The following is a 26,209-nucleotide window of genomic DNA, read 5'->3' as shown; positions in this document are numbered from 1 at the left end:
GATTCTAGGGTAATAACAGGTAAGGTGTAGCTGGTCTATTTGAGCCTGCCAGTAGGTAAATTTACCGCTCATACCTCAGCATCCACCCGAGGGCGCCACACAGCACAAAGGTCTCAGCCTCCTGGTTGGGTGTATGCAAATGTATTTGTGTTTATCCATCATTTGTGGTCGCATTAATTACCACGTTTAAGTAAAATACGGTTTTGGCAAAACTGGTGTTTGAGATAATTTCCTCGTTTGTGACTTTGCTGTATCCGGGAGACCACCACGGTACATGGCTTACACATGCTTGCACACCAGAAAAATTAATAATTAATTTGCTGGACTGTGCACACTCCCATGGTCCAGACCACCAGAGAGCCCAGTGCTTTTTACTTTAGTGTGCAAGCATGACCACCGCTGATGGATTGCTGGGTGGTCATAACCATGGAAACGAGCAGTGTATAATGTGATGGAAAAATGAATCCAGCCAGCAAAGGAAGCAATATGGACAATCACAATACAATAGTAAGCGCCTTGTATTAACTTTCTCTACATTGTAAATGCCATTTTCTGAAGTGAGCACAGCGCCATACATTGTATAATGGCTGTGCTTGGAATCGCAGCTGAGCCCCATTCACTGCAATGGGGCTGAGCTACGCCTAGGCCATGTAACCAATGAACATGATGTCACATGCCCTAGGGAAAGCTCAGACAAGGCCGCAGCTCTACTGCAAGTGCAGCTGTCTTCTCAAACAGCTGATCGGTGATGGCCTATTCAGAGGCTAGGTCATGAGTATAAAAGTCTCGTCCATGTGATTAATGGCACCATCTTCAAGTAGGGTGGTACATACAATAAACACAGGACCCAGCCTCTTATATATGCATGATGGCTAATATGACATGGGCACGGTTATGTCAGACTAATGTTATTTTAAAAGCATTATGGTTGATGCACTGAGACTTATGTTATTATACAGTAAAAAAATGGCTGATGTGAACAGATAAGCAATATAGCTGATGCATTATATATGGTGTTGGAGGGGTTACTATGGCAGGGGAAATGGTGGTGTTCACTGGTCAACAACATCAGGCACTTACCTGTTTGCAAGCTCTGGAATATACGTTGGCGGCGGTTCCAGCAACTCACATGGAAGCACAATGTCTTCTGTCTCTTGGAGAAGCACAAAAATTGGTGCAATCTGCTCATTGAATTTAGCAAGTAATGTCCTCGCATCTCTTTTGGGCATTGATGAGAAGTCTTCTTCTACTTCAGCATAGCAGTAAGTACAGCGAAAGAGCTCTGCATAAGAAAACAGAATGAATGGATTACAAATGATCTGCTGCAATATCAGAAGGACAAAGAACCAAGAACCGACATGTGTGGCCTTGATGTAGAGCCCCAGAATATCTCATCAAATGCTGCACAGTGCTAATGTACTGCACAGGGAGTTGCAAGGTCATAAGGGACGTGTTGGTTATGCTTGTACATACAAGTGTGGCCATCATTACCTCCAATATGATCTGCATTTCTGCCCGCTATTGTCTTCTACAACTTAAAGAGGACCTTTCACCGATTATTACACTATGAACTAACTATACAGACATGTAGAGCGGCGCCCGGGGATCTCACTGCACTTACTGTTATCTCCGGGCGCCGCTCCGTTCTCCCGCTATGCCCTCCGGTATCTCCGCTCACTAAGTTATAGTAGGCGGAGATTCCAGTCACTAAGTTATGGTAGGCGGAGTCTGCCCTTGTTCTGCTCTAGCGCTGGCCAATCACAGAGCAGAGCTCACAGCCGGGGAGGTTATTTTCTCCCAGGCTGTGAGCTCTGCAATGCGATTGGCCAGCGCTACAGAAGAACAAGGGCAGACTCCGCCTACCATAACTTAGTGAACGGAGATACCGGACGGCATAGCGGGAGAACGGAGCGGCGCCCGGGGATAATAGTAAGTGCAGTGAGATCCCCGGGTGCCCCTCTACATGTCTGTATAGTGAGTTCATAGTGTAATAATCGGTGAAAGGTCCTCTTTAAAAGGGGTTTTCCAGGTGTAATATTAAACACAGCAACAGTTATAAGGCTTAAAAAAAAAAAAAAAACCTGTGAGGTAGAAGTTAATTTTCCTCACTTTAGGGGGGAAAAATTCTTCCCGACTCCAATGAGAATAACTCCTTGGATCAACGACCCATCTCTAGTAACTATAACATGTAATATTATTACACTCCAGAAATACATCCAGGTCCCTCTTGAACTCTTTTAGTGAACTCACCATCACCACCTCCTCAGGCAGAGAGTTCCATAGTCTCACTGCTCTTACCATAAAGAATCCTCTTCTACGTTTGTGTACAAACCTTCTTTCCTCCAGACGCAGAGGATGTCCCCTCGTCACAGTCACAGTCCTGGGGATAAATAGATGATGGGAGACATCTCTGTACTGACCCCGATATATTTATACATATGGGGTCATTTATCAAACTGGTGTAAAGTAGAACTGGCTTATTTGTCCATAGCAACCAATCAGATTCCACCTTTCATTTTTGACAGCTCCTTTGGAAAATGAAAGGTGGAATCTAATTGGTTGCTATGGGCAACTAGGCCAGTTCTACTTTACACCAGTTTGATAACTGACCCCAATAGTTTTTAGATCTCCTCTCAGTATTTAAAGAAAATATATAAATAACCCTAATTTTGATAATCTTTCAGGGTACTGTAGTCCACCCATTCCAGTTATTAGTTTAGTTGCCCTTCTCTGAACCCTCTCCAGCTCTGCTATGTCTGCTTTGTTCACAGGAGCCCAGAACTGTACTCCATGTGTGGTCTGACTAGCGATTTGTAAAGTGGCAGGACTATGTTCTCATCACGGGCATCTATGCCCCTTTTGATGCAACCCATTATCTCTTTGGTCTTGGCAGAAACTGCCTGACACTGGTTTCTACAGCTTAGTTTGCTGTCCACTAAAAGTCCTAGGTCCTTTCCCATGTCAGTGTTACCCAGTGTTTTACCATTTAGTATGTACGGGTGACTTGCATTATTCCTTCCCATGTGCATAACCTTACATTTGTCAGTGTTAAACCTCATCTGCCACTTCTCTGCCCAAGCCTTCAATCTATCCAGATCCATCTGTAGCAGTATACTGTCTTCTTATACAGTTTAGGGTCATCTGCAAAAATATATATTTTACTATGCAAGCCTTCTACAAGATAATTATTAAATATGTTCAAGAGAATAGGGCCCAATACTGACCCCTGAGGTACCCCATTAGTGACAGCGACCCAATCTGAGTGTGTACCGTTAATTACCACCCTCTGTTTTCTATCACTGAGCCAGTTACTTACCCACATACTGCCATTTTTCCCCAGTTCAAGCATTCTGTAACTGCATCTGCTGTGAGCTGCTGTTCCCCTGCTTATCGCTGTGGTCTCGGGCACAGTGTTCAATGCTGATCTGCTGCCAGAGTTTCCTTATAGCCCTGGCCACAGCATGCTTGTTTCCTGCAGCATTTCCTTAAATATCGGCGCGTCACTTCTTATGCTTTATGGGTTGGATCATGTGACCTCGCTGACAAATCCTAGCCCTCCTGCAACAAGCGTCTCAGCCCCCTTCCCAGATGCCTCAGTGTCAAGGTACTTGTGTCCTGCTAAGGTTCCTGATCTCTGCTTGTGTTCCTGACTCATAATTGTATTCCTGGACTCTGCTACCTGTTTGATCCCTGCCTGCTTGCCTTTACTCTCCTGTTGCCGACCCAGGTTGCCTGACCTGTGCCGCCTGCCCTGACCTGTTTGACTTCGCCTCATCCTTCGGTACTGCACTGTTGCTCCTGGTTACGACTCCACCTGCTGACAACGCCTGCACCTCTGGCATCTTGCTCAGGTACCTCCTGGTCTGCCTGGACTAGGTGCCTCGTGTGCCAATACTCCTCAAGAGGTAGCGACCTGGTGTTCCCCTCAGGAAAGTCTATCCCCACTGATGGGCTATAAGTAACTCCATTTTGTCCTTTCAGCAACGTGTATTACATTTGGCCAGTGCACTTCCAATGTCTCCCTACCCCCTACCCCCTTTTGGAATGTGAGAAACTTCCTGTGCGGTTTCAAGATACCCATAAATTCCTTAGTTTGTAAGTTTGAACAGTCTTCTTACCATATAGGGTCATCTTGGCTCAAGTGCCTGCTGGCCTATGTGTCTATACCTGATTGGTCAAATGCTGTTACTATGAGTCATCTATTATGTTAATGCAGAGCTCATGTGTGATCATACTATAGGTCAAACAAATGCTAACATATGATTGGATGTCAAGGAAGCTCAACCCCCTCTATTATAACTGTTTGCCAACTGTGAAATATACCAGAATGGATTGGAACTAGACACATGTTCAGTGTTCATCTGATTCATTCTCCCGATACCGGATAAGATTTAATTCAAGCTGATCACCGAAATCATGTGTCAGGGACACGTTAGGCATAAGAGTCTATATTGCCTTACAGTTTTGGGGGCTCAGTCTCGGGATTGAGAGGGTCATCTCTTCAGGTCTACAGTGAAAGACATCAATTCTTGTCCTCCTTGGACCTGGGGCACTGACCAAAACTCATTCAAGTAAGTCGAACCATCTATTTATGATTTCGGTGGATTGCGGTGTCCGGGACATGCAAAAGCTCAGGGAGCTTTAAAAGTTGATTGTAAGAGGCTCAGGGAGTCCATATCATTCGATATAGATATAGTGCACTATATGAATAAATCTGTTCAGGGAACAGAAGGTTACAAGCTTGGATTAACTCTTATGTATATATAGTATAAGTATTTTAGAAGTATTAAGATTATCTGTCTGTGTGAGATGTTGACCGGGTGGTAAGTGTACGGTCACATCCCACTGTGAAATCATTCTGTTTCCATCACTGCCAATATGTAAACTTTATGTTGCACGGTCTAGTCCCACAAATTACTTCCTAGTTAACACATGGATAGACAATTTGGCAGGATGTGAGAATTGACAGTTAAAATGTGAAACAGAATGTTATGCCCGGCTGGCAACAGGGATGAAAAGCTGTAAGAATCTGTGAAGTTATAAGCTTACAGACTGTGTACATCAGAACTCCTGTGATGGTGAAGGGGGAACTTTGGTGAGTGAGAAAGCAGAGCAGTGTCAGGAAGTTCATTGATGGCAAGGGAAAAAGTGCCCCAGTGTCTGCAATCAGAAAGGGCTTGTGTTAAACGTTCAGAAATGAACTGGTTAAGTTTTGTTGCCCTAATGATATGTGTGTGTTTAAATAGGGACGATCTATAGCCCTAGAATTAGAGAATTAGAGATTACAGCACTAAAAGATGGTCAGTTAATGCATAAGTGTATTGATAATTGAAAAGAGAAGTTGTTGAAGGATAATAATAGGCTGGTGTATACTGAGTTATGGTTTAAAGTGTCCATGGAAGTGATTCAGAGAAATTGGAAGTGTCCAATCCTATCAATCTAAGGTTGCACCCATTCTAAGTCCTTATTCAGATATGAGTAAAAGTTTGAGGAACATTTGGGACAGTTGAACGTCCTGTGATTGATTGCTTTACTTCCCCTGCCTGAACATTCCTGAAATAAGAGACGCAAGGCAAAGGAAATGGGGGAAGGGGAATTATATAGAATAAGTGGCGATGTGTGTAACACTAAACTAAAACCACATGGCATATAAGATGATTTGAATTTTAACAAAATGACTGTATGATTATAACATGTATATTGTTTTACAGCGACAGACCATCAGCAATTCTGGGTGTGGTGTGGCTATCTGTTTCCAGGAAAGCTGTGTTTGTCTGTGCTGCAAATTTTGGAATGTAACAAAGAAATTGTGTGATTGGGTGAAAGATACATGATTCAGTGGAATGTGAATGGGTGTGGCTCTGAGTTGTAAGTGGAATTGAAAATGTACGAAGACTGAGATGTTAGCTGTGTGTGCAATTCAGTTTTTATGTGTAAGGGCGTGGTTATGAGTTGTTTGTGAAAATGGGTACATGAAAATGTGAATAATATGCGCATTGAGAATTTAATTTTATTCTTCTTGGAAGTTTTTGGTTTTTATTGGTACCAACAGCATTGATCAAGCTGTCAATGAAAAGTTTTATGGGCCCTTTGTGTGTTCATGCCTGTATTGTCAAATCTGTTCGTTTCAATGTTTGCAGTTACATGTTACGTGTTGTGCTTAACATCAGAGCTCTGTTCTTATGGACAGCTAGGATACTAATGATTGACAGAAGAAGAACCACAGCGTCCGACTAAAAGGGGTGGACTTAGATGACTCAGAGTAGGAGGAAGGAAGTGTGAGCCTTCTATGTGAATTAATGGGGTTTTAAAAAAACAAACAAAAAAAAAACAACAACTTTCAAAACTGACTCACTACCACTCGAGACCATGGACAGGAAATACATCACAGATCATGTATTTAGCATTATACTAGATTGCCCAGTCAGTCTATTAGGGAGAGATTTGTTCATTAAGCTTGACTTGCAGGTATCAGCGAAGAATCAGGACATAAGAGTACACTCAGATCTCATTCCAGTCTCTACACCAGTGCCACTGATTCTTGCAGACATACAGGACCACCCAGAACTTAATAACATTAACCCTGCATTATGGTCTTCAAATGAATATGACACATGATTCATAGATTGCACACTTTACACAGCTACTGTGAAACCAGGTGTCATCTCAGTGTTCCAGAAACAATACCCGTTGTCAAAAGAGAAACTTGATGGACTTAGACCAATGATAGAAGAATTCCTACAAAAGGGAATCCTGGAAGAGGTGATTTCACTCTACAGCACGCCCGTGAATCCAGTGACAAAGGCAGATGGTACTACCCGCTTTGTACAGGATTTAGGGGCCCATCAACAACCTCATTGTGCCTATAGCCCCTGTTGTACCTGATGTCACTCAATTATTATCTGCCATTCCAGCGGACGCTGTCTGGTTCAGTGTGATAGATCTGAAAAATATATTCTTTTCTATCCCAGTTGATAAGATAACCAGACTACTTTTTGCTTTTTCCTTTGACAGACGTCAACTGACCTGGTGCAGAAATGCCCCAGGGATATGCTGATTCACCTGTAGTGTACAGCATAGTCCTCCAAGCGATGTTAGAACCAAGGTACCCCCCCCCCCCCCCAAGGTTCTGTGCTGCTGCAATATGTCGATGATTTGTTACTGTGTAGCATGTCAGCGGAGGCCAGCATTCAGGATGGTTTATCACTGTTATAATGATTGTCAGGAGGTGGTCACAAAGTGACACTTAAGAAAATGCAATGGTGTAAAATGCAGGTTGAATACTTGGGCTTTGTCCTCACAAAAGGTGAAAGGAGAATCAGCGCAGAAAGAGTCCAGTCTATTGCGGGTTTGGTCGCCCCGCACACCAAGAAAGAAGTGTTATCTTTCCTTGGTATGATAAACTACTGTAGACAATGGATTCCTGATTGCGCCTATTATGACAATGTTTTGAGGCAAGCCACTCTGGAAGAAAATCCAGATTTGATTAAATGGTCTTCCAAAATGTACAATGCATTTGATTATCTGAAATGTTCACTCATGTCGAGTCCAGGGCTGGGCCTCCCTGACTATAATATGCCCTCCCTGACTATAATATGCCCTTCCACATGTTTGCATGCCAAAATTGTAAAACCATGGCGGGTGTACTGACAAGAAAACGGAGGCAAGTTGCCGGCATGTCTGTGTTCTCTTGCAGCCTGTGCTATGATGGTAAGAGTTGACAAATTCTTTCACAATGTGACATTACACCATTTTGCACACCACTCTTGATGTTGTAGGCCTACTCAAGGACATCCACACTGAACACAGTAGGCAGCTGAGCTCATTGCACTCACTAGGACATGTATTCAACATACTGATAGACCTGTCACCATTTATACTGAGAGTAGGTACACACATGGGGTAGTGTGGGACCATGGTATGATCTGGCAGAGGAGAGGATTCACGGCAGCAGATGGTAAGGATCATGTCTCACAGGGCAATGCACTGGCAGATAAGGTGGCGAAATGAGTGGCCAAATGCAACCTCACAGGTTTGTGTAACCATTGGGAGATGCCACGTTTGGCACCTCCAACCCCTGAGATGTTGCAAATGCTTACTGATCTTCGGTGGTATGCCACTGAACAGGAACAGTAAGACTGGTGTTATTCAGTATTGCAGAAAAATCCTGAGATAGGATTAGTCTGCAAAGAGGGGAAGTTGTGCATTCCCCAACACAGTGCTTCCATCTTAATAGCACATTTCCACGGAGTAGGACATAAACAGCATTGAGATACTCATGGGTAGGCCTTTCCCCACACCATGGGCTAGACGCCCCCTGGTAGTGCAGGAAGGGGACTTGGACGTGATCAGAGAGGAGTATGTTACTAATCTGATCAAGGTCCTTAGTAAAACTGAAGAATAAGCTGCTTGTAAGTCTCCTTCTCTTTCACAGAAACCAACCCATCCATTCCGGGTAGGCGACCAGGTGATGATCAAGATCTTAAAGAAGGTAAAGGAACCAGGAAGCTTCACCTATGGACCACCTACCGAGGTAGTCGCGATCACCAGAACAGCAGTCCTCACTGAACAATCGCCCACGTGGATCCACGCCACAAGGATTAAGTTGGTAAAGAAAAGAGAGGTACTAACGGAGGCAGACAGCCCTGACCTCGAAGAAGATACAGAAGGGGTACTAACGGAGGCAGACAGCCTTGACCCCCAACGAGATGACGCAGTCGGGAAATTCCTCGAGATGGCTGAAATGTAGTGCCTTGATAATTGCAGTTTTGTGTCTCCTATTCATTGTCCCATGGCTGTGAAACAGACAGATATACTTGAAAACAGAATGCAGAGGGGAAGACAGTCCATGGAAGACAAAGGAGAACTTATGGCTGTACCTGGCCAAAACTCTGAACTTAACTGACTTTTGTCTCCGAACCACTTTATCTGCATCCAACATTTTGGAGACATGTCTGGTAGCAGTCCCCACCCCAGTAGATATATGGACGGGGCTCCTACGTTCCCAATGGAATGACACAGACTTGGAGGATCATGATGTTAAATATGGATATGTAAATCCTTATCATGCTTGTTATGACTGTCCTACATATGAGACTCTGCAAAGTAATATGATAGAAATAATTACAGGTCTTGTTACAGCCACAGAAATATGTTACAAGTTCTCCTGCAATGAGGAACTATTGCCTCCCTGCATACAAGCAAAAATGCAGAATAGGACTAAACCAAATATTTGCGATAGAGATCTAGATAGTTGTAAAAAGATAGTATCACTGCTTGAAAAATATCCCATTGAGTGGATCGAAACGTCGCGTGTCTGGTGAATAAAGCCGTCTTTTTACTTTTTACAACTTGGATGTGCTGTGGATTTTTCAACTTATAGTATCAGGAAAGAATATGCAATGTAATATTATAAAAACAATACCATCCCTAGACAAACATGTACCTCTACCAACAGGATGGGTATTGGCCTATGGGAATATTAGTTACACATACATACCGGCCAATATTACAGAGGGACCCTGTACAATAGCTAGGTTGACATTAGCAATGATACCACTATTCCCAGCAATGCAGACACGACACACGAGAGACACTTCCCTACAGTTACCAGAAAATTGTGATTATAATGTGAATCTCCTCTCTAGATAAGAATATATGAGTTTAGGGATGTCTTTGATAGGAGTACTAGGTTTGGCCATATATAACCACAGGACAATATCAAAACTTGCCTGTTTTATGGTAAAACAGATAAATGTCACTAGTGCAGTTCTGCAAGATATGCTGCTGGATATACAATCATATAAAAAGGCTATCTTGCAGAATAGGGCAACTATTGACTATTTATTGCTCCAACATGGTGTAGGATGCTCAGCGTTCGCAGGGATCTGTTGTTTCAATTTATCAGATCACTCCCGTGGAATAAAAGATAAAATAGGCCAATTAGAAGAGATGAGAAAACATATAAAACAAGATGTTGACCAAGATTGGTGGGACTGGCTTTTTGGCTGGATACCTGACTTTGGTCAAATAAGATATGTTTTAGGAGTGGTACTCGTCGTGATCGCTGCAATAGTGTGTCTCTGCTGTTGTCTACAGTGTGTGCCCTCCCTTCTGGCCGTATGTAACAATGTGGCCGAAAGAAGGGTACACTCAACATTCCTCTATACTCCGGTAGAGGTAGAAGAGGCAAACACAACCTCAACAAAGCCTGAGGATTATACTCCTGAAGGGTATATGGAATACCTAAAGGCTTATAAGCAAACAAAGGAAGAGCAGAGAAAGAACCATATAGTATAAGGTATATATATATATATATATATATATATATATATATATATATATGGTTCTAAGAGGGGATTGATGGGCTATAAGTAACTCCATTTTGTCCTTTCAGCAACGTGTATTACATTTGGCCAGTGCACTTCCAATGTCTCCCTACCCCCTACCCCCTTTTGGAATGTGAGAAACTTCCTGTGCGGTTTCAAGATACCCATACATTCCTTAGTTTGTAAGTTTGAAAGTATGGTCTTCTTACCATATAGGGTCATCTTGGCTCAAGTGCCTGCTGGCCTATGTGTCTATACCTGATTGGTCAAATGCTGTTACTATGAGTCATCTATTATGTTAATGCAGAGCTCATGTGTGATCATACTATAGGTCAAACAAATGCTAACATATGATTGGATGTCAAGGAAGCTCAACCCCCTCTATTATAACTGTTTGCCAACTGTGAAATAAACCAGAATGGATTGGAACTAGACACGTGTTCAGTGTTCATCTGATTGATTCTCCCAGTACCGGATAAGATTTAATTCAAGCTGATCACCGAAATCATGTGTCAGGGACACGTTAGGCATAAGAGTCTATATTGCCTTACACCCACCATCAGGGGTACTGTGAAGATCGAGGGGTTCACTTAGACAACGTTCTTAGAGGAGGTAGGACACATGGCACAGTAGGTTCACACCCGCTGGTTCGTAACAGTACACTGAGGCCATGGGCCCTGCTGGTCACCCCAAGGCTGTCATTCGGGAATTGTTACATGAAGTGAGGTGTCAGAGCAAACGTCAGGATGCAGTTCATGCAAAATGTTGCTGCTCGTCTGGATGCCATCTCTTCTCCAGCTACTGAAGGATCACCAGTCGCTGCTACCCCTGCAATACCCACACCGGTGAATCCAGATTTGGGTGCCGCTGGTGTGCAGTTCCCTCTGTCATCCTGCCATGGTGTTCTGGGAGTGCCTTTCTGACCGGATTAAGGATGAATTAGCTGGTCGGCACTGTCAGTCTACTCTGAATGACCTGCTCACCTTCGCCGCAAGGATAGATATGAGTTTCAAGGAACGTTCTAAGGCAGTCGCATGCACCAGAAGACCACCTCGTTTGGCTCCATCCTTCCAGAGGCCGGTTCTCTGTCTAGTGTCCATCCCGTCTGAAGAGCCCATGCAAATAGAGCGCCTTCGATTGTCTGACCAGGAACGTGTGCGATGCAAAGTAGAGAACCTGTGTCTGTATTGTGGAGGCAAGGCCCACTTTGTGCGTAATTGTCCACAGAAGCTGGGAAACGCCAGTGTCTAGGATCAGTTGGAGACGTGGTCCTAGACAAGAAGTCCTCTCCGAAACTTTCAGTTCCAGTGACTCTCTCTCTCACAAGGGAGTGACACTGTCTGTGCTTACATTCTTGGACTCTGGGTCAGCCGGTAACTTCATTCAGTAAGCTCTGGTCCATCAGTACCGGCTCCCTACCATCCATCTAGAAAGGCCTCTGTCTGTGGCTTCCGAAAATGGACTGCCACTTCCTGAACCTGTGCTTTCTGTTACTATGCCCCTTAAGTTGCAAATAGGGGTTCTGCATTCAGAGATGATCTCCTATGTGCTGCCAGAATCAGTGAATCCGGTTATCCTTGGTCTTCCCTGGCTGCGTCAGCACACTCCTTTGGACTGGCACTCCGGTCAGATTCTGCGTTGGGAGGGGGGGGGGGTCGGTCATCCTGTCAGTATACCTGCTTATCTGATGTCCGACCTGCTTCCTCGCCTACAGTACCTGTAGATTTGCCTGGACTTCCACAGCAGTGGATGTCTTCAGTAAGAAAGACATAGGATTGTCCGATTGACCTTTTGCCTGGTGCCACTCCTCCTCGTGGTCGAGTCTAACCACTCTCACTTCCCAAGACCCAAGCGATGTCTGATTACGTGAAGGAGAATCTTGAGAGGCGGTTAAGGCTAGTTTCACACTAACGGCAGGGGACTCCGGCAAGCTGTTTAGTAAGTGCCGGACAGGCAAGACATTTCTTTTGTTGCTTTATTTTATTTATGCAACCTGCTCAATAAACCTGGCTCCAGGCTAGCTGAAAACTTATACCTTGGTGGCTGGTTGGAATTGTGTGAAACAGACAAGTGTCCTTTGACCCCAGCAAAGGCGATCCCGAGCTTATCCCCCCACAATATATAAAAGTCGAAAAACGGGAAGCACTCCATGAAATAAAAAATAGAAGACTTTATTCACCCAGACAGGACATGCAACGTTTCAGCTCTATGCTGGAGCCTTCCTCAAGCAGTGTATACAGACAAAGTGCTCAGTATATATAGCAAACCAAGTTAATGTGCCAATTCACAATAATCGCAGACAATCATGTAATCGCATAATAAATAAAAAAAATGGATAAAAGTGAACTGTGACAATTACTTAATGTATCCTATGATGACATCATAGATAGAGTGATTACAGTGCATACAAAAATTCATCTCATGTGAAAAAATACATTATATTATATATATATATATATATATATATATATATATATATATTACACACACACACATTAATATAAATAGCATTATTAGTGCCATGTGCAAACGTTAATTTAAAGTGCTAAGTGCTTACTGGATGATGTAGCTGACGAAGCGTGAAGGAGGAGCGATGAGGAAAATGGCAGCCGTCAGCTGCTTGGCGTGTATTTTGGCGTGCCTACAGTGCAATTGCGCATGTCAGGATGACGTATATTCTTTACTTCCAAATGCGACTGCCCTCATTTCTGTGCGGTTGCGCACTACGACTTAGAAGCGAAGTCAGACATTTTAGGTGAGGGAATAGCACATAGAAGATCTGGCGCATGCGTATTCATGACGAATAGGCACGCCGGAATACACGCCAAGCAGCGACTGCTGCCATGCTCCTCATCGCTCCTCCTTCACGCTTCGTCAGCTACATCATCCAGTAAGCACTTAGCACTTTAAATTAACGTTTGCACATGGCACCAATAATGCTATTTATATTATGTATATATATGTATTTTTTCACACGAGATGAATTTTTGTATGCATTGTAATCACTCTGATGTCTATGATGTCATCATAGGATACATTAACCCCTTAGGGACGCATGACGTACCGGTACGGCATGTTTCCCGAGTCCTTAAGGACCCATGACGTACCGGTACGTCATGAGTTTAAAATGAGATTGCGGCTCTGCGGGTGTTAATCCGAACAGGATGCCGGCTGAAATCATTCAGCCGGCATCCTGTCACAACGCCGGGAGGGGTCATATGACCCCCCGTATCGGCGATCGCAGCAAACCGCAGGTCAATTCAGACCTGCGGTTTGCTGCGCTTTCTGCCGATTCTGATCCCTGCGGACCCTGACCGCGAGGATCAAACTTTAAAATGCCCCATATAAAGTTTTTTTCACCCCCTCTGCACCCCTGAATGCTTTTATGGCGGCGGGTGGTGCAGGGGGGGTGTTGCGGGCGGTGCGGCAGGCGGGATCGCGATCCCCCGCCCTCCTCCTATGGAATAATCGTTGGTGGCCAGTGGGTATACCAGGGTGTCAGCACATTGCTGACACTCTGGTATAAAGGGCCGACATCTGTGATGTGATGTCAGCTGTTTACCCTTTCCATACCGCGGTCCGTACGGACGGCTGTAAGGAAAAAGTTAACAGTAAGTTAACAGTAAGAGGGAGCTCCCTCCCTCTCCCGTCGGGGGGCTGCCGTGCCTTTGCAGCCCCCCGACAGGATGGGGGTCACAGAGGTAGGGAGCCCCCCTCCTTACCCTTCCCCGTCTGCGCAGTTGTGGCCACAACTGAGCAGACTGGGAAGGTTCCCATGGCAACAGGACGCCTTCTCAGGCATCCTGCTGTCCATGGTGCTGAACAGATCTGTGCTAAAGGCATAGATCTGTTCAGACAAAGTATAAGTAAAATACAGTACACTATATATTGTACTGTACTGTATTATACAGACATCAGACCCACTGGATCTTCAAGAACCAAATGGGTCTGGGTAAAAAAAAAAGTAAAAAAAAAAACAAAAAAAACATTCATCACTGAATAAAAATGTCAAAAATAAAATACACTACACATATTAGGTATCGCCGCGTCCGTAACGACCTGATCTATAAAATGGTCATGTTACTTTCCCTGCACGGTGAACGCCATGAAAATAAAAAAAATAAAAACTATGAGGAAATTAAAATTTTGCCCACCTTACTTCCCAAAAAAGGTAATAAAAGTTTTCAAAAAAGTTGCATGTACGCCAAAATAGTACCAAATCAAACCGTCATTTCATCCCGCAAAAATCATACCCTACCCAAGATAATCGCCCAAAAACTGAAAAAACTATGGCTCTTAGACTATGGAAACACTAAAACATGATTTTTTTTGTTTCAAAAATGAAATCATTGTGTAAAACTTACATAAATAAAAAAAATTGGATACATATTAGGTATCGCCGCGTCCGTGACAACCTGCTCTATAAAAATACTACATGATCTAACCTGTCAGATGAATGTTGTAAATAAAAAAAAAACGGTGCCAAAAAAGCAATTTCTTGTTACCTTGCCTCACAAAAAGTGTAATATAGAGCAACCAAAAATCATATGTACCCTAAACTAGTACAAACAAAACTTCCACCCTATCCTGTAGTTTCTAAAATGGGGTCACCTTTTTGGAGTTTCTACTCTAGGGGTGCATCAGGGGGCCTTCAAATGGGACATGGTGTACAAAAAAAAAAAAAAAACAGTCTAGCAAAATCTGCCTTCCAAAAACCGTATGGCATTCCTTTCCTTCTGCGCCCTGCCGTGTGCCCGTACAGCAGTTTACGACCACATATGGGGTGTTTCTGTAAACTACAGAATCAGGGCCATAAATAATGAGTTTTGTTTGGCTGTTAACCCTTGCTTTGTAACTGGAAAAAAAAATATTAAAAATGGAAAATCTGCCAAAAAAGTGAAATTTTGAAATTGTATCTCTATTTTCCATTAAATCTTGTGCAACACCTAAAGGTTTAAAAAAAGTTTGTAAAATCAGTTTTGAATACCTTGAGGGGTGTAGTTTCTTAGATGGGGTCAGTTTTATGGAGTTTCTACTCTAGGGGTGCATCAGGGGGGCTTCAAATGAGACATGGTGTCAAAAAAACCAGTCCAGCAAAATCTGCCTTCCAAAAACCATACGACGCACCTTGCCCTCTACGGCTACGCCCTACTGTGTGCCCGTACAGTAGATTACAGCCACATATGGAGTGTTTCTGAAAACTACAGAATCGGGGCAATAAATATAGCATTTTTTTTTGGCTGTTAACCCTTGCTTTGTTACTGGAAAAAAATTGATTAATATGGAAAATTTGCCAAAATTCTCAAATTTCATCTCCATTTGCCAATAACTCTTGTGCAACAACTAAAGGGTTAACAAAGTTTGTAAAATCAGTTTTGAATACCTTGAGGGGTGTAGTTTGTGACTTCAGACCTGAACTGGTCCCTAAAAAGTGGGTTTTTGAAAATTTCTGAAAAATTTCAAAGATTTTCTTCTAAACTTGTAACATCCCCCAAAACATGAATTAGACATATGGGGAAATGTAAAGTAATAACTATTTTTGGAGGTATTACTATGTATTAAAAGTAGAGAAATTGAAACTTGGAAATTTGCATTTTTTTTTACAAATTTTGGGGAAATTTGGTATTTTTTTTATAAATAAAAATGTTTTTTTTTTTTTTACTTCATTTTAGCAGTGTCATGATGTACAATATGTGACGAAAAAACTATCTCAGAATGGCCTGGATAAGTCAAAGCGTTTTAAAGTTATCACCACTTAAAATGACACTGGTCAGATTTGCAAAAAATGGCCAAGTCCTAAACCACTTCAGCCCCCCTAGCTTAAACACCCTTAATGACCAGGCCACTTTTTACACTTCTGACCTACACTACTTTCACCGTTTATTGCTCCGTCATGCAACTTACCACCCAAATGAATTTTTTTACCTCCTTTTCTTCTCACTAACACTAAGTTCACACCTGAGCGTTTTACAGCGCGTTCCTACGCGGTGTAAAACGCACAACAAGGAGAAACCAATGCTTCCCTATGGGAATGGTTCTCACCTGGGCGTTTTACAGCGCGTACGATCGCGCTGTAAAACTCCCGACGCTCAAACAAGTACTTGAGCTTCTTTGGGGCGTTTTGTTGCGCGTTCCCGTACATAGACTTTCAGGAACGCGCGACAATGGGCGTTCGCTTGTCTCTGTATGCACGCTTGTAAACGCCCGTACAATCGCGCATACAGAGCGCTCCTTTCAGAACGCTCAGGTGTGAACCCAGGGTAATAGAGCTTTCATTTGGTGGTATTTCATTGCTGCTGACATTTTTCCTTTTTTTTTTTTTATCAAAATTTAACGATTTTTTTGCAAAAAAAATGACATTTTTCACTTTCAGTTGTAAAATTTTGCAAAAAAAAAACGACATCCATATATAAATTTTTCTCTAAATTTATTGTTCTACATGTCTTTGATTAAAAAAAAATGTTTGGGTAAAAAAAAAAAAAAATGGTTTGGGTAAATGTTATAGCGTTTACAAAACTATGGGAATTTCCGCTTTTTGAAGCAGCTCTGACTTTCTGAGCACCTGTCAAGTTTCCTGAGGTTCTACAATGGCCAGACAGTACAAACACCCCACAAATGACCCCATTTCGGAAAGTAGACACCCTAAGGTATTCGCTGATGGGCATAGTGAGTTCATAGAACTTTTTATTTTTTGTCACAAGTTAGCGGAAAAAGTTTTTTTTTTTTTTTTCTTATAAAGTCTCATATTCCACTAACTTGTGACAAAAAATAAAAACTTCCATGAACTCACTATGCCCATCACGAAATACCTTGGGGTGTCTTTCCAAAATGGGGTCACTTGTGGGGTAGTTATACTGCCCTGGCATTTTAGGGGCCCAAATGCGTGCAAAGTAGTTTGAAATCAAAATCTGTAAAAAATGGCCGGTGAAATCCGAAAGGCGCTCTTTGGAATGTGGGCCCCTTTGCCCACCTAGGCTGCAAAAAAGTGTCACACATGTGGTATTGCCGTACTCAGGAGAAGTTGGGCAATGTGTTTTGGGGTGTCATTTTACATATACCCATGCTGGGTGAGATAAATATCTTGGTCAAATGCCAACTTTGTATAAAAAAAAAAAAAAAAAAAAAAAAAAAAAAAAAAGGGAAAAGTCGTCTTTTGCCAAGATATTTCTCTCACCCAGCATGGGTATATGTAAAATGACACCCCAAAACACATTGCCCAACTTCTCCTGAGTACGGCAATACCACATGTGTGACACTTTTTTGCAGCCTAGATGCGCAAAGGGGCCCACATTCCTTTTAGGAGGGCATTTTTAGACATTTGGATCCCAGACTTCTCACGCTTTAGGGCCCCTAAAATGCCAGGGCAGTATAAATACCCCACATGTGACCTCATTTTGGAAAGAAGACACCCCAAGGTATTCAATGAGGGGCATGGCGAGTTCATAGAATTTATTTATTTTTTGCACAAGTTAGCGGAAATTTTTTTTTGTTTGTTTTTTCTCACAAAGTCTCCCTTTCCGCTAACTTGGGACAAAAATTTCAATCTATTATGGACTCAATATGCCCCTCAGTGAATACCTTGGGGTGTCTTCTTTCCAAAATGGGGTCATTTGTGGGGTGTTTGTACTGCCCTGGCATTTGAGGGTCTCCGCAATCATTACATATATGGCCAGCATTAGGAGATTCTGCTATTCTCCTTATATTGAGCATACGGGTAATTAGATTTTTTTTTTTCGTTCAGCCTCTGGGCTGAAAGAAAAAATGAACGACACAGATTTCTTCATTCGCATCGATCAATGTGGATGAAAATACTTCAATTACTCTTACCGGTAATATGTTTTCCATGAGCCCATGACAGCACCTGTGAGAGATCCTCCTCCTTCCGGACAGGAAACAGGAACTTCCCAGATCTTTAAATTGGTCCCATGCCTTCCACCTTCAGTATTTGACAATATTCCTGGGACCAGCAACGCACCTATATATAGTAAAAACTAACATAGGCGAGAAAACATAATAGAAAAAACTCTGCACCAAATATATGCCAGGCATATCTCTTCTTTGGCACCATACTAAAGAGTAAATTTCTCTCTTTTTTTTTTTTTTTCCATCATCATTCTTTATAAATAAAAGTCTTATTATTATTATATTTTTATTTTATTTTTTTAAATAAGGGAGGGAATTATGTAGGTGCTGTCATGGGCTCATGGAAAACATATTACCGGTAAGAGTAATTGAAGTATTTCCATTACGCCCCATGACAGCACCTGTGAGAGACTAGACTAGATAATTATTAGGGAGGGACTACAGCCTGCAGCACCTTTCTCCCAAAAGACATATCCTGCACAGATGAAAGGTCCAACCTGTAGTGCTTGTAAAACGTAGAGGGAGAACTCCACGTTGCAGCCCTACAGATCTGTTCTATAGTAGCACACCCTTTTTCTGCCCAGGAAGAGGCTACTGCCCTGGTAGAATGGGCAGAAAAATCTGAAGGGACCTGACACTCTGATAGTGAATATGCCAAACCTATCGCTACTTTGGGCAGGAATGCAGGGTCTGGTTTGAAAACAATTCTATCCTCCAGAATCTGAGTATATGGTGGGGAAGAGGACAAGGCGGACAGCTCTCCTACTCGTCTGGCAGATGTAATGGCCACTAAAAATACGGTCTTATAGGACAACATCTTTAAGGGGATGTCCCCCAGAGGCTCAAACGGAGCCTTGGTAAGAGCAGAAAGAACCAGGTTAAGGTCCCAGGGGGCTGACTTAGATCTAACCATAGGACATAGTCTAGAGGACCCCCTAATGAACCTTTTGACCCAAGGATGAGTAGCCAATCGAAAGTCAAACAGGACACTCAGAGCTGAGACCTGCACCTTGAGAGTGCTGGGTTTAAGCTTTTTGTTAAGGCCTTCCTGCAAAAAGTTCAAAATTAACGGGATGTTGGGTGAGCTCAAGTCTAAGCCTGGACCTGCAGACCGAAGGAAGGTTTTCCATACTCTCAGATAGATTTCGGAGGTGACTTTTTTCCTACTAGCTAGGAGAGTCCCGATGACCTGTTCTGATAGGCCTCTAGACCTGAAGAATGTCCTCTCAAAATCCAAGCCGTCAGGTGGAGGTTCTTGACTTCCGGATGATGTAGAGGGCCCTGATATAATAGGTCCTGTCTTTCTGGAAGCACCCAAGGATCGGCTATTGATAGTCTCCTCAACCAAGCAAACCAGACTCTTCTTGGCCAGAATGGTGCTATTAGTATCACCGTCGCCTGCTCCCCTCTGATCTTCTGGATCACTCTGGGCAATAGACTGATGGGAGGAAACGCATAGACTAGGCCTTTCCCCCACGACTGTGAGAGCGCATCTGTGCCTATCGACTGATGCTCCCTGCTGAGAGAAAATAACTTTTTGCACTTTTTGTTTTCCACTGAGGCGAATAGATCTATTGTAGGGGATCCCCATAGGGACTGTATTTGGTGAAACACTTCCTGATTCAGACACCAATTCGACTGACTGAATCTGTGTCTGCTGAGAAAGTCCGCCTGGTGATTCTCTGAGCCTTTCAGGTGCACCGCTGAGAGGGACAGAACTTTCCTCTGTATCAACAAGAAAATCCTGGATGCCAGCTCCATTAGTTGATAGGATCTTGTCCCCCCTTGTTTGTTTATATAAGCCACCACCGAGGCGTTGTCTGATAGGATCCTGACATGCTTTTGGGACAAAAAAGGGAGACTTTTCTCTAGTGCGCACAGGACTGCTCTTAATTCCCTGGCATTTTGGGACTGAGCACTCTGGTCTCTTGACCAAGGACCTTGGAAAAACCCAAAAACTGAATGGGCCCCCCATCCCCAAGGGCTTGCGTCGGTGGTAATTATCAAGGGATCGTGTCTCACCCACTCTACCCCCCGACCGAGGTTCGAAGCCTTTAGCCACCAAGCTAGGGACCGGGTTACTGAACCCGGGACCACAATCTTGTGATTCAGGGATAGCGACCTCCCATCCCATTTGGATAGAATGAGCCGTTGCAGTATTCTGGACCTGAATTGGGCCTACCTCACAGCCGGAATACAAGCAGTCATCAGACCCAGAATAGACATAGCTTTTCTTAAGGGGACTTCCTTGACCTTGCTGAAAGACCTGATCTTCTGCTGAATCCCCTCCTTTTTGTCTGCTGGAAGATAAGATTTCTGAGTCTGAGAGTCTAACAGGATGCCGAGGAAAACGCATCTGGATGTTGGAATCAGGGATGATTTGTCCCAATTTATTAACCAGCCCAGGCTCATCAGGATCCCCAGGACCTTCTGTATGTGAGATTTCAACTGCTCTGGGGACTGCCCTACCAGGAAAAGGTCGTCCAGGTATGAGACTATAATGATGTCCGACCTCCTTACTTCCGCCATTACCTCCGCCATCAGCTTTGTGAAGAGCCTCGGCGCCTGTGATACCCCAAAAGGAAGTGCTCTGAACTGTAAATGGACGATTGATTCCCCCATCTTCACTGCCACCCTCAGGTATTTTTGGGACGAGGGATGGATGGGCACGTGGTAGTAGGCGTCCTTTATGTCTATTGAGGCCATCACGCAGTTGGGAAACAGATGGAGGACCGTGGAGGAGATGGACTCCATCCTGAACTTCTGGTAGGACAGATACTGGTTGAGACCTTTTAAATTTATAATCAGTCTGAACGTACCGTTGGGCTTGGGGACTAGAAATAGGGTTGAATAGAAACCCTCTCCTTGTTCGTCCATGGGGACTGGGACAAGGACTGCCTTTCCCAGGAGGTTGTTTATTTCCTCCGAAAGTGCCACCTGTTTTGGAGAATTTTGATTTAAAGAAGTAACTTTGAATGTCCTGGGTGATAGTCTCTTGAAGTCTAGGCGATAGCCTTCCTTTATAATATCCTTTACCCAGGCGCTTGCGGTAATATTTCGCCAGGCTGGAAAAAACAAAGAAAGACGACCGCCCACCTGGGGTCTGGCGTCATTGTTGAGTGGAACCTGATGTTTGAGGTCTGGGTTTAAACAGGACACTTGATTTATCAGATCTCCACTCCCTCCTTTTCTTTGGATGCCCAAAAGCCTTCCTTCTTTCATTATTCCGAAATGGCTTCCCCTGTTTAGGAAAGGACGGTGCTGGAAATCCTTTCTTTTTATCGGATGACTTATCTAAAATGTCATCTAAGGCTGATCCAAATAAAAAATCTCCTTGGCAAGGTAAGGCGCCAAGCTTAGATTTTGAAGCTACGTCGCCCCTCCACCCTTTCAACCATAAGGACCTTCTGGCTGAATTGGATAGAGCAGCCGTCCTAGCGGAAAGCCTCAATGCATCAGCAGAGGCATCAGAAATAAAGTCCACTGCCCTGGACATAGTTGGTATTGCCTCAAGCAGCTGATCCCTAGGAGTCTTATTCTCTATATGAGACTCTAATTCCTCCAACCAGAGCTTTAATGACCTAGCCACCGAGGTAGTTGCTATATTTGGCTTAAAGGCAGAGGTAGAAGCTTCCCAATTCTTCCTTAAGTATGCGTCAGCCCTTTTGTCCATGGGATCCTTAAGGGACCCTAGATCCTCAAACGGAAGGGCTGACTTCTTATTTATTTTAGCTACAGGAGCGTCTACCCTTGGTACCTCCTGGCAAGCTGAGACCTCCTGATCATCAAAGGGGTACTTTCTCTTGACCGCTCTAGGGATAAAGAATTTTTTATCGGGCTTCTCCCATTCACGTTTAATCAGGTCCTTGATACAGTCCTGAATGGGGAAAACGCTAGACCTTTTGGGCTTAAGGCTCTCAAACATCAGCTCTGGTCTAGACCTGGACTCCTTTTCCTCCCCCAGCTCCATCGTGGATCTAACCGCCTTCAATAATAGGTCCGTATCTTCAGCTCTAAACAACGGCTTCCCTGTCAAATCCTCGGAAGAGCGCCCTCCTCAGACTCTGAGTCCGTAGTATCCTCCGCTACCGCCTGGGCCTTCTTATGCCTGGATGAGCTAGGCAGGGATTTTCTAAGCTCCTCTACGGACGAATGGACTTCATTTTTTACTAAATTCTGGATACTCTGTAATAAAGATGGCGACTCCTCTGCCACTAACTTATCCAGACATGGCTGACAACATGTCTTGGAGTAAGATGAATCCAACTTCCTCTTGCAGATTCCACACTCCTTAGCTCTTTTGTGGGAAGCTTTCCTTGGGGCCTCTTTAGCCTGCATTTAATAAAACATCCCATCAGTTTAACCTGACCAAAATAATAACTCCCCAAAGGGAGATGGTGGGGGTTAACCCCTCTTACCCCCAGGAGTACCATGCTGGGTTCCAAAAGCTGCTCCTGTCTGTCGGTGCGCTGTTGTACATCCCCTTCTTCCTGCATCATCATGCTGTGTAAAGGGGGGCAATCGAGGGCTGTAGGTGCCGCTTGTGCCAGTCGATCCTGCTGCTACTCCCTCGACGCTGGCTGGCCGGCGTTCCCTTTTTCAAATGGGCCGCGCAGCGCCCGCCATGTTTTAGCTCCTCCCCTTCCGGCCGGTGGAACGCACGCGTCACTTTTGGCGCGACGCGCGCGTCCAGCACAGCCAGCCTCAATGAGAGGGAAGACGCAGCTCCCCCCTCATGCCGCGACTTTGCCGGCAGGCAGGGACACGAGGCAGCCCAGGCATCCCCCCATGGCTCCGAAGAAGGGAAGAAAATGCAGACGCCGGGCTTCTCAGCGGCTCCTAGTGGAGACTTACGCCGACAGGTACCTCCACTAGGTTTCGTCTTAACCCTAGAGGTCCTGCAGCCACAAAATAGACCTGGAAAGAAATCCTCCTGTCCCTGGACAGGAAACAGGAAAGAACTGAAGGTGGAGAGCATGGGACCAATTTAAAGATCTGGGAAGTTCCTGTTTCCTGTCCGGAAGGAGGAGGATCTCTCACAGGTGCTGTCATGGGGCGTAATGGAAAAATCTCTGCAAAAAAAAAAAAAAAAAAAAAAAAAAGGGGGAAAGGCGTCTGCCAGGACATAGGAGCTCCGCCCAACATCCATACCCACTTAGCCCGTATGCCCTGGCAAACCAGATTTCTCCATTCACATCAATCGATGTGGATGAATAAATCATTGCTGGGATTTTTATTTATTTTTTATATATACAAAGTGTTTGCCAAAGCATATGAACACCGCCGCCTCCTCAGCTCATATGCCTCGGCAAACGTATCTTTTACTGCAGAGGAGAAATCTCGTCTTGCAGCGCCGCATACACCGACTTGTGTGTAATCTGACAGCAGCGCAATGCTTCTGTCAGAATGCACATCAGTGCTGCAGCTAGTCGATCGGTTGGTCCACCTAGAAGATAAAAAAAAAAATATAAAAAAAAAAAAAAACAAACCAGGCCGCAACGCAATAAGTTTTATTAACTTTATAATAACTTTTGAACAGAACATAAACTTTTTTTTTAACTTTTTTAACTGAAAGTTAACTTTTTTGCTTACTGGTGTTTTTTTTTTACCTTTTATAGGACAAACCTCTCCTTCCCCATGGGACAATGTGCAAAGCGCAAATCGCCCAAAGATGTGGCGAAGTACATTATGCACTTTATCCCAGGTGAAAGGAGAGGTTTGCAGCAGCTGTGAGAGAAAGGGCCCTAATAGCCCTATGTGCCTGTCCTGTGAGATGCAATCCCTATGCTAAGTGTACCTGTGTGTGGTACTTCCGGAAACACTCTCCAAAGCATAGGGCAGGGTGGTCAGGGCAGAAATAGCGGGTGTCACGCCTTATTCCACTCCTGCTACAGACATTTTTTTCAGGGTGGCGGTCGGTTTGAGGTACCAGCAACGACACTGGGGAAATGTCGCTTGTGTAGACGTCTCACTACACTGGGGGTTGGGGCCACGGAACCCTGGATACAGGAGGTTCGCGATGATCTCTTCCTGAAATTTGAGGAAGGATCCTGTTCTCCCAGCCTTACTGTAGAGAACAAAACTATTATATGCAGCTAATTGAATCAAATATACAGACACCTTCTTATACCAGCGTCTGGTGCGTCGGGAAACTAAATAGGGAGCCAACATCTGGTCATTGAAGTCCACCCCTCCCATGAGCGCATTATAGTCGTGTACTGAGAGGGGCTTTTCAATGACACGGGTTGCCCGTTCAATTTGGATTGTCGTGTCTGCGTGAATGGAGGAGAGCATGTAAACGTCATGCTTGTCTCTCCATTTCAACACGAGCAGTTCTTCGTTACACAAGGCAGCCCTCTCCCCCCTTGCAAGACGGGTGGTAACGAGCCGTTGGGGGAAGCCCTGGCGACTAGGTCGCACAGTGCCACAGCAGCCAATCTGTTCTAGGAACAAATGCCTGAAGAGGGGCACACTTGTGTAAAAATTGTCCACATGAAGATGGTACCCCTTGCCAAATAAGGGTGACACCAAGTCCCAGACTGTCTTCCCACTGCTCCCCAGGTAGTCAGGGCAACCGACCGGCTCCAGGGTCTGATCTTTTCCCTCATAGATCCGAAATTTGTGGGTATAGCCTGTGGCCCTTTCACAGAGCTTATACAATTTGACCCCATACCGGGCGCGCTTGCTTGGGATGTATTGTTTGAAGCCAAGGCGCCCGGTAAAATGTATTAGGGACTCGTCTACGCAGATGTTTTGCTCAGGGGTATACAAATCTGAAAATTTCTGGGGGGCCGAATTTTGTGGAGCCGGTCAAAAGCTGGGTGGCATCTGGGACGGGAGGTGGTGTTATCGCTAAAGTGCAGGAAACGCAGGATGGTCTCAAAACGTGTCCTGGACATAGCAGCAGAGAACATGGGCAATTCATGCTTTTTGGTTAGACCCATGTTCAGGAGAAGGCCCAGAAAAATTTTAAATTCGGAAACTTGGACTGGTTTCCACCGGAAAGACTGGGCATAAGAGCTTCCCGGCTTGGCGGCTATAAATTGAGTGGCATACCGATTTGTTTCTGCCACGACTAAGTCCAAGAGCTCCGCAGTCAAGAACAGCTCAAAAAAATCCCAGGGCCGAACCGATCTGAGCTGTCTCAACCCGAACTCCAGACTGGGCGGTGAAAGGGGGAACTACAGGAGCGGCTGAAGTTGGTGACTGCCAATCAGGGTTTGCCAGCACCTCAGGGGTTCTAGGGGCTCTATGGGCCTGTCTTTGCGGTAGCTGCGACGGGGTAACTATTGCACGTGCCACTGTACCAGCTTCAACTGCCCTTCTGGTGCTCGCCACTTCACCATGTTGTACGGCAGTGCTGGTACTAGGTCCAGGATGGGCTGCGCTGCTGGTGTATGCCTCACCACGTAATACGACAGCGCCAGCCCCACTCTGCTGCCCTTGAAACGGATCCTGCGCAACCTGTGGTCTAGCAACAAGGGGCCGGGTACGCCTGGTGCTATCAGGGACCTCAACCTCCTCGTCCGAACTTTGGGTCAGACTGCCACTGCTTTCTACAAGTTCATATTCTGACCCGCTAGATTCGTCAGATGAGGGTTCCCATTCCTCATCCGACTGGGTCAGAATCCTGTAGGCCTCTTCAGAAGAAGAATACCCCCTGTTTGACATTTGGACTACTAAATTTAGGGGTATTCCCTGAGACTACCCAAGAAAAAAAAAGCAAGCCTGTCTTACAAAAGGGGAGGCTAGCGAAGTACCGGAGGCCGCTGCGATCGATAAAAAATATCAAAACTGATTTTTTTATCGCCGCAGCGCTTGTAAAGTGATTGTGCAGTGATCAAAAAACGAAAAAATTTTTGGTCACTGCGGCGGGGCGGGCGTAGGTGAACGCACGTGTAGGCGACCGGTCAGGCCTGATCGGGCAAACACTGCGTTTTGGGTGGAGGGCGAGCTAAGGTGACACTAATACAATTATAGATCTGACTGTGATCAGCTTTGATCACTTACAGATACTA

General features: G+C 44.5%; 1 protein-coding gene across 1 annotated transcript in view; it reads right to left on the bottom strand.

The window, feature by feature from the left end:
* The window catches only part of LOC120991766 (general transcription factor IIE subunit 1-like), a 56,687-nt gene that overhangs the window by 8,895 nt on the left and 21,583 nt on the right, over positions 1-26,209 (bottom strand). The window contains exon 2 of the mRNA XM_040420543.1: positions 1,081-1,282. Coding sequence (XP_040276477.1) covers positions 1,081-1,282 — 202 coding nt within the window. The remainder of the gene's footprint in view (positions 1-1,080; positions 1,283-26,209) is intronic.

This window comes from Bufo bufo, chromosome 2 (genome assembly GCF_905171765.1).
Source record: "Bufo bufo chromosome 2, aBufBuf1.1, whole genome shotgun sequence".
NCBI classification, from domain to species: Eukaryota; Metazoa; Chordata; class Amphibia; order Anura; family Bufonidae; genus Bufo; species Bufo bufo.
Note: the sequence above shows the minus strand (reverse complement) of the source record. Positions and strands in the feature narration are given on the sequence as shown.